Source organism: Orbicella franksi, chromosome 11, assembly GCF_964199315.1.
Source record: "Orbicella franksi chromosome 11, jaOrbFran1.1, whole genome shotgun sequence".
NCBI classification, from domain to species: Eukaryota; Metazoa; Cnidaria; class Anthozoa; order Scleractinia; family Merulinidae; genus Orbicella; species Orbicella franksi.
In genome coordinates, this window is record NC_138155.1 from 28,844,975 (window position 1) to 28,857,055 (window position 12,081).

The window sequence follows — 12,081 nt, forward strand, 5'->3', positions numbered from 1 at the left end:
CCCGGAAGTAGAGGTGGTGTCCTCAACAGCAGTGAAGCCGACTAAAGAGAAGTTGAAGAAAATGTTTGCTCACCACGGTGTACCCAAACAATTGCAGTCTGACAATGGTCCGCCATTTAATTCGAAAGAGTTTGCAACCTTTGCAAAAGAAGAGGGTTTTGATCATCATCGTGTGACACCAGAACACCCCCGAGCCAACAGCCAGGTGGAACGGTTTATGCAAGTGTTAAACAAGACAGAACAAATCGCCCATCTCCAGGGAAAAACTGGACTTGACAGGAATATGGCTGTCTGTGATATGTTGATGGCATATAGGGACACACCTCACCCTGCCACTGGGGTTACTCCGTACCAAGCTATGTCGAATAGGCCTATTAGGGCCAAACTTGATCACACAGTACCAAGAGAAAGAAGTGAGCAGGATGAGCTGATCGATGAGAAAGACCGAGTATATAAAGAGAAGATGAGATGCGATGGCGTGAATACCAAAGAACACAACTTCTGTGTGGGAGACTATGTCCTACTCAGACAAAAGAAGGTGAATAAATGGTCGACCGCCTATGAGCCTATCTTCTACACAGTTATCAGAATTAGTGGTTCGACGATCATGGCAAGGCGAGTTACAGATGGTCGTGAGATAACCCGAGATTCAAGCCAGTTTAAATTGGCTAATGCTATCATGCATGAGGAAGGTGCCAAAGGAGAAGATAGTGAGGATTGGAGAGAAACACTACTTATGAATTCTGGCAATCCAAGCACAGTCCAGTCCAGCAGTCCAGTCCAAGCCATCCCTGAACAAAGTGATTCTGCTGAAGAGACTGTTGCAAACGGATCATTAGGGCATGCCAACCAACAGTTGGAAGAGCTTCCTACAGTTCAGACAGAAGGTTCTACTTCCAGCTCTCCTACTCCCAGAGTACAGTCATCTAGGCCTAGACGAGAGCGACGTCGACCTGCTTATTTGACTGATTACATCACGTGACATGTTTACATTAATTTTGATCGGACACCAGAAGCATTTAGAATATGCAATTGAGTTGAACTGCAGTATTAATTAGATAAACTTTGATATTTTGTTATGAGCATACTAACCTACTAACCCACTAGTTTTAAACATTAATTAGTCACATTAAGTCTCAAGACTTTGGTTCTGATTGATTCAAAGACTCTGGAACATTGAATTGGATTTTGCCATCCTGTGTTATTATTTTATTGTATGTGGACTGTGTAGACAACTGCAAAAAAGGGGGAGATGTTATATCCCGTGCGACTTACACGAAGTCGTGGTTAGATGATATATATTTAGTGTGACTCACATGAAGTGTGTAGTAATAAAAACCATGTGCTTTTGGAGTGTTACACCATCCACATTTGAAGAAAACTTTGCTCGCAAACGAGCAGAAAAAGCAAAATATTTGTAACTTCACGAGCATAGGTTTTTCCTGCTTTTTTTTGTTGTTGTTGTTGTTATAATGGATAAAATCAGGTAAGAAATTGATCTACAGAAAGAACAATGGGGGTCACTGGGCAACCATGAAAGCAGATTGCAGGCAAAGTTAGCGCATTCGGTCTCAAGCCCTATACTTGCGATGTTTCTTCCTTAGCATGCACTTAATGTATGACGTGGGGTGACCTTGTGACATGAATTTTGTGCGCAGAAAGGATGCACAGTAACAATGGCTGCAAATGTCCTTAACAACCAGGTCACAACTTAGTAATACAGTGTATGCATATTTATATTTAATTTGAGACGACTAGTTTACCACAGCATGTACATCCATACATTAAGAGATGAATGGATTACATCACTCTACAAAACTGTACAAGTGGGTTTTGATTCATACTATAGGACGACTATTCATGCTTTTGTCAGGAGTTATATGGCATACTACCATCAGCAGTTGTATGTCATACCACCATCAATTGTATGGCATGCTACCATCAGCAGCTATATGGCATAAGTATAAAAGTAGAGTAATAATAAGTTACAGTAATGATATTTCCAAATTAACTTCTCACTTGAAATCTTGGTAAGGCTTGTTTTCCGTCCAGTTGGTGAGGGAGGACTTGGTTCATTCTGAACACTGAAAAATCCATTACAATATACAGAGCAGCAGCATTGGTACCTCCTTCCTCTAAAAACACATACAAAGTCATATAAGATCATGCTAAAACTTATATTGAACTATTTTAGCCCTAAGGTTCAATTGAAAATTTGCATTGCTGATCACCATATATGAACACTTCATTTATTACTTTAGCTGTTTTATCAGACCTTTCACTCCTTGGTTACAAATTTGAAAGGGGGAAAACAGGTGCATGACTTAAATATTTTCAACAGATTTTGCAAAGCAATATTTATTTTACTGGCTGAGCTATAGTAATATATTATCAGGCTGACCATACAAGACTTGTACCAAGGCTGAAACAATTTTGAAGTTCTCTGACTGGTTTCTTTTTTCTGTGTCCACTGTAAACTTGAATTTCCTGTCAACATTATTTTACATTATAACATTTTTGCAGTTATGTGTTATCAAAAACATAATTTTATTATCATAGTACCAGTAATTGTAATTTATGGACTTTACCTCAAAAGACGATAGCCTCCAACTGCAACAAAAACAACTAGAATACCACAAAAAGCACCAAGAACAATGGGCACAACTTTTGATTTGGCGGTAGTAGTAGGCGTGGAGCTGGGTGTTGACTTGGTTGACCGGCAATCTGTTATTTAAACAGCACAGGTTTTTTTGTTTTTTTAAATGTTTTAAGTAATACAACATTATTAAAAACCAACAGCAATAACGGTTTTATACTGCAGGAAAACACTATGACATGATTATTTTACACCGCAAATAAACTTTCTCCTCATGTAACAGTAACAGCATTCTTATATAAAGTCTACAAGTAAGTACAGTGTTACAGAAACAGTGGTGAGTGAATTCCATACAAAATGGTTATTCGCCTAAGAAGTTTAAGCTATACATTTCACTCCTCAGATTGTCTCACAAGTTTGATTTTTATTCAGATTACCTCACCTTTAACCTGGACAACTGTAGTTCCATTCCGTGCATTGGATATATTATTCTTAGGAAAGCAAATGTATTCGCCTTCAAGTGAACAGTTGGCTCGTTCGTATGTCAAGTTTGGACTGTTGCCTTGAAAATGAAATACAAACAAGTAAATCTAAAGGCTGTGCACCTCAAGGTAAAAGCTGAAAATAAGTTAGCTCATCTTGCTCAAAAGAAGTGCTCATACATCACTAACAGAAACAACACATGTGTAACAAACTCTGTATATGTGTAACTAACAGCTAACCATAAGTCAATTCATTATTTCACAGCCTTGACTAGTTTGAAGAAATGTGACTTTCCTCACAACCAGTTTTCTATTACACCTCCTGCATCTGGTAGATTATATAAAAGAATTTCACAAGTATCCTCCTTAATGAAACACTTTGTTGTAATAATGATAAATAAAGCAAAAGAACAGTAATAGCAACACTGCAGGAATAGCGTTAGCTATGCTAAATAAATATAAATAAATAAATAATAAACAAATAACCTGACACCTCACTTTTCTGAATAGATTTGTTCTTGAAAATCCAAACCACTTCAGAAACTGTTGGTACAGCATCAACTTCACAAGAGATGTTTATGAGCTCACCAGAACAGAATTCTGTGACATTGGTTAAAATTTTCCCCTCAGCACCATCTATTTTTCAAACAGATAAATGTTAAGTTTAAGTCATAATGAACAATAATTACATGTGTGATGCGCGAAGCGTTGCAGTATACTGATCGGCAAGTTTCAACATTTTGTGAACTATTCTCCTACATGTGCAAGAACCATTCAAAAAACTTGGACAAGCTTTAGACCCACCATTTTTTCATTAATTTACCCAGGCATTGGGCAAATTTTAATGGGCAATAAGACACCAGGGAACAAATTGACCTGTGTAACTGTCATCTGATGTGCCCAGGACTTCAATCTACTAATAAAAACAACTACAGTACATCTACAGTGCTTTCAATGTTTACAAGAAACATCTACAGTCAAACTTTCTAGTACTGTCTTTGAAGGGGCGGAGCAATATGTCCATTTCAGAGAATTGTCCACATTATAGAGGTAAGTCCAACTGTAAAATGTAGATTTTATTAAGAAATAAAATGATGATGAAAATGATGATGTGGTAAGAGATACAAAATATCCATGACCTTATTGCAGAGACTCCACTGATGGTAAAAAACAAACCCAAGTACAACTTTAAGGTACATCCATATCCAAATTGTTAAATAGACATTTAACAGATGACATTGCATGTCATCCACAAAAAAGTAACAAAATTTATCAAGTGATCAAAAAACTAGAAATCTAGAGACCTGGGTGATTAATGGTGATAACATATGCATACTGGAAGTTTCATCTGAAAACAAACAAAATTGTATTGAAAACAAAATTATTACTGGTTTGTGAAGCACCAAGTGAAGAGGTTAAGTTTCCATAAATAAATTATTCTTATGCTTTCTGGGCCTGAGATCTAGTGTCTGTTGTCCATACTAGAAAACAGGGTTCTATGCAAGCCCCAGCAACCAGCAGAAATTGCTATCATGATGATACATAAATTAAAAGGCACAACTTGGACAAACTAGAAGTTGATTATTCTTAAAGGCATACAAATGCAATACATACATTGAACAGTGACATTATGCTGTTCAGATGAATTATTAGAGTCTTGACACTTGTAAGTTCCACTCTCATTGCGGGTGATGCCTTGTTTTAAGAAAATCTGACCAATGTGAAGAGACTCTTCTCTGCTTGTCCAACTTATGTTAGAACCATTCAAAGTGCAGTTCAGTGTAATATTACCACCCTCAGTTACTGCAATTTCTGCAAAATCAATGTAACCCATGTTTAGTTAAGTCAAGCATGACTGTACTTAAGTTGTATGTGCATGTAGCTTTGTAGCCCATGACGTTTGTATGTCGTGCAGAAATAAATGTGGCAAAAGGTGCAAACACTATTTCACCCTCTCTCAACCATGGGAACATTTCCGGCCTCATTCGCATGCCCTGTACGTTGACTAATACAGCTCTTTGCCCTTCAAACAAGACATGTAAATTATTTTGACCAGCCACTATTTAATTGCGGTAAGTTAGCAGCCACTTAATTTTCTTTTCAGAGGAACTGTGACTGTCAACTAAATCTCCAAAAAATATTTCATTAAGAACAACTAGAAGGTGAACAATCAAAAGAGGAATTTGCCATAGTCACCGTAAAACAGAATACGCGGCTTATGCTGTTTGCTTTTTAAGTCTAAATGACAGTATCAACTTAAGGTGGCCGAATGAAAAAAAAGCAAAAGAAACTTCACTTACAGTATGCCAAGAAACGCACTGAAAAAGATAAGTATGATTTGTTTTTGGAGTCTCAAATCTTACAGCCAAGAAAAAATGCTGAACGATTTGCATAAAGTCCCATTTCTTGACATGATAGAAGTGTTTGACGATGTTGATGACAAGCTTTATGCGTCTGAACAATTGTACTCGGACATTCTTGATGAACACACACCCGTAAAACAAACACACATCAGAGGAAACCAGGTGCCGTACATGACAGAAGATTGGCGCAAGGCAATTAGGCATTGCAACAAGTTGTGGAAATTCTTCATGCGGGATTGCACAGATTGTAATTACGAGCTGTATAAACGGCAAAGAAACAAATGCACGTCTCTCAGATGGAAAGTGATAAAAGAGCAGTTCAAAAAGAAATCGGAAAGTGAGCGTGAGAATCTCCATGAATTCTGGGATACATATCGCCCCTTCTTAAATAGTAAAACTAAACAAGCAAATGACATAGTTCTTAAGGAAAATGAAGTTCCCATCACAAATAAGAAACAGATTGTGGAGTTAATGATCAATCACTTCGAACGTTGAGGTGGCGGAAAATGCTGATGATGTAAAGGAAAGTGATTTTGGAGAAAACTTTGTGAATCATCCGAGCATTTTGGCAATTCATAATGCGCAAAGACATGCACCAGAACAGTTTAGCTTTCATCACACAAACATGGTGTTGGTAGAAGAAATGCTTAAACACATGAATACATGCAAAGCATGTGGGTACAACATGTTACTGCCCAGGCTGATTAAGGATTCTGCTTCTGCGATCGCCAAGCCGCTGACAGTGCTATTCAACTGCTCTATTGATCAGAGTAGGTATCCAGCATCTTGGAAGACGGGACAGATTACACCACTATTCAAAAAGGACGATGAACTAAATAAAGCAAATTAAAGGCCGGTTACTGTACTTCCTGCGCTAAATAATATATTTGAAAGACTCCTGGCAGTGCAACTTGGTGATTTCTATAGCTCGATTCTATCGGACTATATCAGCTCTTATAGGAAATTTCACAGCTGTGAAACTTCCCTGCCATGCATGACGGAGGAATGGAGAAGGATGAGAGATCAAGGGGACACTGTGGCAGTCGTATCTATGGACTTGTCAAAGGCGTTTGATGTAATCCAACACTCTCTTCTTCTTGCAAAGCTCAAAGCCTACGGATTGGACCAGGCAAGTTGTGCCCTGATTAAGGACTACCTTTCCTCAAGGAATCAGAGGGTCAAAATAGGGGATACTTTTTCAGAGTGGCTACATGCAAGACGAGGCGTGCCTCAGGGAAGCGTCCTCGGTCCCATGTTTTTCAATATTTTCATAAATGACATCTTCCTGTTTTGCCGGGATGTTAAGTTAAATGCTTATGCAGACAATCACCAAATATATTCATCCGTCAGTGATCCTGTTGTGCTAGATGGGCGCATGCATAACGCAGTCGAGACAGCAAACCAGTGGTACTGGCAAAATGGAATGTTGGCCAATGAAAGCAAACATCAGGCTTTGATCCTGGGAAAATGGGAACACACCTTCTCGTTTCCTACAAAGGACTCAATTGACATCTTAGGAATGACCATTGATAACAATTTAAATTTTCACAATTACATATCTCTTATTTGCAAAAAAGTCAACAACCAGTTTAATGTAATGCTTAGGTTCAGAAACCTTATTTCCAAAGACATTTTAGTGAAACTGTATAAGGCCTACATACTCCCTCATTTTGATTATTCCTCAACAGTTTGGCACTTTTGCAGTGCAAACAACAGGAACAAAATAGAAGCTCTTAACAATAGGATTCTGAGATTCATTCTCAGCGATTTTGAATCGCCTTATAATGTGCTGCTAGACAGGGTAAACTGTCTCCAACTTCATGAACAATGCATCTGTAAATTCCTTACTATTTTGTACAAAAGTCTATTTTTCACTAGCTATCCGGCCTATATGAGAAACATGTTCTCGTTCCATTCTACTTCATAAAACATGTGTGGAAACTATATACTGGAAATGCCCAAACCTAAAACTACAACTTTTGGTCCCCATTCCTTTACTTATCTGGCAACAAAAGAATGGAATTCTCTACCCAATTTTATAAGGTTATGTAACTTCTCAGACTTTAAAAAGCACATCAGTAAAGCCAATTCATGAAACATGTAAATGACAATTTTATAATTAGTTAATATAAGTCAATTGTAAATATGTAAATAGCAATTTCTATTTTAATTTTTCGTTATCAAATATTTTGTTCTCGGAAATATTAGCTTGTCAAGCTACTCTGAAATTCGAGCTTAAGTAAAGTTTATGTATGTATGTATGTATGTTCAAAACTTCCATAACACTTTTCATGACATGCCACTGTGCATCAGCCTTCATGTTCAAATTAATTATTCAGGCTAAAGCAAATGCTTTGTAATAAAAGAAAAAGAAAGGAATTTGAACAAAGACTAATTTTTCATTCAAGATGAAGCCAAGAAACACATTCATAAGCATAGGATTGTCCAAACTTTCAAAGACAAGTGTGGTTGTGTTGTACCCCTCCAGTGAACGAAGGAGCTCACCGAAATGGTCCGCAAGCCTTCGTCCAGTTTCTCCAACATTTCTTCAGAAGAATTTTCTTGACTTCCTGGTTCTTTGGGTGGTAAGTAAGGACTTGGGGCCCTTTCTCAGAGCGTTCAGTCCTGTTATGTCATTCAGAGTTCCTGAGTGCTCTTTCACAGCTAATCCACTGGGCTCATTTTCGGCTGGTGGTAATGACACTACAAGGATATCGTCTCCTCTCAAAGAATGATGCCATCTCTTTGGATTTGGTCACAAAGTCATTATCTTTAAAACAAATCCTTCGAAGATGGAGAAATTGACTGTATGGTATGGTGTTCTTGCAGTGAGGAGGATGGGACAAACTATAATCAAGGTAGCTGTTAGCCTGATTCTCAGAATCAAAATTCTACGTCAAAAGATATGACCTCATTTTCTAGTATTCTTCCGTGGTTGATCGTGTTCACAAAGTAAGAAGAGTTAGTGACTGTGTATTCCGATTTGCCTGTCAAAGGACACAGGATATCAGCTGAGTGAGCTGACAACTCGTAAGCAAATAGCTGTTACCGGTGATGGTATGTTTGGCTTGTGAATCTTAGGTTGACCATAAATCCTAGGTGGCTGTTTGTGCCTTGGTTTGATCTTGCTGTAGATGGTTTCTGACAGATGTCCACTTCGTTTTAAGTTAAATAGCTTATCAGTAAGTTTCCAGCCGAGTCAGTCTGTCGGGTCTTTATTAAGAAGTAGGTATGGACCTGTTTCAATAAGTGTTTTCATTTCCTCATGGTAGGTGGCAGTGTTTAAAACTACACTAGCACAACCTTTGTTAACAATCAACTATTCATTTCACCATGGAAATGAAGAGAGATAACATCACTCCCTTTCTTGACACATCAGTTACAAGAGACACAGACAGTCTTCTCACTACCACTGTATACAGGAAACCAACAGACACTCACCAATACCTAGCCTACAACTCACACCATCCTCAGTAAGTGAAACATGGTATTGTGAAATGCCTTTATAATCATGCTAAACACTTCATAATGAAGCCTTCAGCTATTGCGGAAGAAAAGAAACACTTGTCATCAGTATTTGTTTCTAATGGATACCCGTCCTCATTTGTACAGAAGCTCATGAAAACAACAAGAGCAACAGCTAACCAAGAAACCACACAGGAATTTAAATCAATTGCCATTTTACCTTATATCAAAGGTGTACTCAGAGGTTCTTTGCCGCTGCCTACAATAACAAGGCATATGCACTGTCTTTAAATCTGATACAACTCTAAGGTCCTACTTAGTGCAACCTAAAGACACCCTTGAACCAACGTCCTTGCGAATGTGGCAAAGTGTATATCAGAGAGCTATGCGAGAAAGGATAACACAACAGTTTATGTTTCATGTTAAATTTAAAAGCAGATACTGATTTAAAAGTTCTAAGATAACTATCCATTGAGTTCCAAATGCCAACTGTCCTTCGACCACCAGCAGTCTTGAAAAGCGGAATATTCAGCATCTGTGAACTTCTTGTGGTACACCTGCTCATTTCTCTTCGCTTTATGAATTGAGAGGAAAGGTACTGGTACTCTGATACACAGGATGGTACACATTTAAAGGCCATGACAGCATTTCTAAGGTATGACTGAGTTGCTACTGGTAGCCATTTAAGCTCTTTCGGGACTGGTGTGACATGATCATATTTGCGCGCTCTGGTCACAATTCGAGTTGCAAAGTTCTGAATACTTTGTAATTTACTCATGTCGTGCTCAAATGTGTTGGCCCATGCCTTCGAACAATAAAAAAGCTGACTAAAGACCAAAGCATTTATTATGGTTAATAGAGTCAGCAGATTCAATTATGAAAAGTCTAACAGGAAGTGAAAGAGCAAAGGAAGGAGCGAAAGAGCGAAGGATTGAATGAATCTCCCATGCATGCCTACAACTTGGATTTTCCAAGTTAAAAAATGAACTTTCTGTAGGTCAGTATATATCTTTAACAAGCAATACAAATCAGCTGGCTCTTAGTTTTGTAAGTGATCAAAAGCTCTACCTTTTAAGAGATGGTCTGAAAAGCACCTGCACATCTTTGTAATTAAAATTACTTTATAAAACAAAAATTATGGAATATATTATCACCCAAAACATCTATAAGCAGCTTAACATTGCACTACTAGTGCTATACTTAGGCATGAAATAAACTCATTCCAGCCAGGTCAATGAAATATGTTGATTAGGAAAATTAGCAATAAGGTAAGGGTTAGATGTAGAATTAAGAAGAATGTTTTTCCACAACAAATATAGTAATTAATATCAGTTCACTGCATGTGAGGTAAATAATAAGATCAAACACCGCAGTTTGATCACTGTTCTATTCAACCACAAGATAAGCTTAATATAAGTTGTTTCCTGACAATAAGATAATTTTTCAGCTACCTAAAAAGATTCACATTTGAACAAGAAGCTGCAATAGTAAGCTTACAATGTTTTTGTTGTTGTTGTTGTTTTACAAGAGAAAGCTGGCTGCTTTTCTATCTCCTATTCGTTTACAACATAATAGGCTTTTTAGAGTGATAAGCTTCCCCTATCTACGATTACTTACCTTCTACCATCTCAACGGCACGTTGCAACGAAATAATTTAGTTTACATCCGGTTAGAATCAATTTTAACGAGAGGCATTTTCTCAGAATTAAAGAAGCACCAAAGTTTTAAACACGAGTGTAATATTCACATATGCATTTCTGTAAACTACCTGGAAACACTATACGCGTTAAAGCAGAAACGTTTGCAATTTGTACACAGCATCCATAACATTGAGCTAACACTCTCAGCTGCTTCAGCTGTTTCGTGTTCCCTCAAAACAGGACAACTTAAACCTGAAAATAACTAACTTAATATTTCTCAACAGCAAAACAACTGCAAAATATCTCACCTAAGGAAGATGCCTCAAGGATGACCACAAAAACCCACAGAAGCGTACAAACATTTATGAAAGTCACAGAAATAACGTTGACAGCGCGAACGGCGCTGAATCCGTCTGACAGTTTTACACGACTCGCAGCCACAAGGCGTCCATGCATCTCTCTTGCTCTAGATATTGTTTCACAATATTATCGCACAAGCCATCCAGATAAATGGCTCAAAACAACAGCACACTGTGCCGCTTAGTTTGTTCGTTTAACTCGGTAAGTTCAACTACTTCCTTTAGTGCCTGCCGCCATAGTGCTCAACAAAGTCACGTGATATAACATACACAAATGGAAGGAAAATGAATAAAATGTAATAATTTAACAATAATGCAATAATATTATGACATAAATTTCTTAACACTCAGTTTATTATTTTTTTTACAAAAAATGCTCTTCAAAACGGTCTCTTAAAAATTATAGAAAATGGCATGTGTACTGTGTCCGTGGTTGTAAGTTTCAATTAAATCAGATGCCCTCTGGAGTTTAATGGTCCTGATTATGTACATTTTGTTTCAAATTGTGTCAGCTCAATGCTTTAAGCTTAAAAGAATCAGTTCTTTTCATGGATGATTTCTTTAACTACATAATAATTTGTCAAGTTAATTAGTTACTAAAGGTGATATTAGGAAGGGCTTATTTGCTCCTCCCATGGAGTGCCGCCCTACTGACTCCTATCATTGGTTAGGAGAAAACTGGCTGCAGGTTTTCAGCATTCATTTTAGTTGGTAATCATCATTTTCAGTTACAGATCTGCACATCTGACTGGTTCTGTCATTGTTTGCTCTTCACTGACAGACCACAATCAAGTGTTTCCTTTGCCTTTCAAAGTGAAAAATTTTTAAATTACTTAATTTTTGTCCCCCCCAAAATTAAAAATGTAGGTTTCTGGCTGCCATATTTCTTTATAGTCTGCTCCTTGACAATTCATATTTAGGAGACCTGCAGGTGTTTTTGAGTCTATCCTTCATAATTCTGAAAAATCCCAGGCAGGCAAGATATAAATGTAGCCCCATCTTGCCCAGTTGCTCAGGAAGCCAATCACAGCCCTGGATTCAGTTTGTCTTACCTGCTAATGGAGCTGTAGCCAAACAATAAACATATGTTATTTGCTGGCTGGGAAGTCAGTATAGTGAAAAATTATGGCCAGTTTCTCACTTCGTGGACCAACTTTGAGCCGGCAAATTTCTCTC

At 37.7% G+C, this 12,081-nt stretch overlaps 1 protein-coding gene across 3 annotated transcripts in view; it reads right to left on the reverse strand.

Moving 5' to 3' along the window:
• The window catches only part of LOC145502520 (receptor-type tyrosine-protein phosphatase epsilon-like), a 47,373-nt gene extending 35,853 nt beyond the window's left edge, over positions 1–11,520 (reverse strand). The window contains exons 1-6 of one of the 3 annotated variants that reach the window (XM_081481829.1): positions 10,855–11,520; positions 4,693–4,890; positions 3,577–3,714; positions 3,039–3,158; positions 2,589–2,724; positions 2,020–2,135 (exon numbers count right to left, since the gene is read on the reverse strand). In XM_081481829.1, coding sequence (XP_081337955.1) covers positions 2,020–2,135; positions 2,589–2,724; positions 3,039–3,158; positions 3,577–3,714; positions 4,693–4,890; positions 10,855–11,002 — 856 coding nt within the window. In that variant the 5' untranslated portion in view covers positions 11,003–11,520. Of the gene's footprint in view, positions 1–2,019; positions 2,136–2,588; positions 2,725–3,038; positions 3,159–3,576; positions 3,715–4,692; positions 4,891–5,029; positions 5,098–10,854 lie in introns of those variants that run through there. The other 2 variants (XM_081481830.1, XM_081481831.1) reach the window with 2 other exon arrangements.
• Between the last annotated feature and the right edge of the window lie 561 nt (positions 11,521–12,081).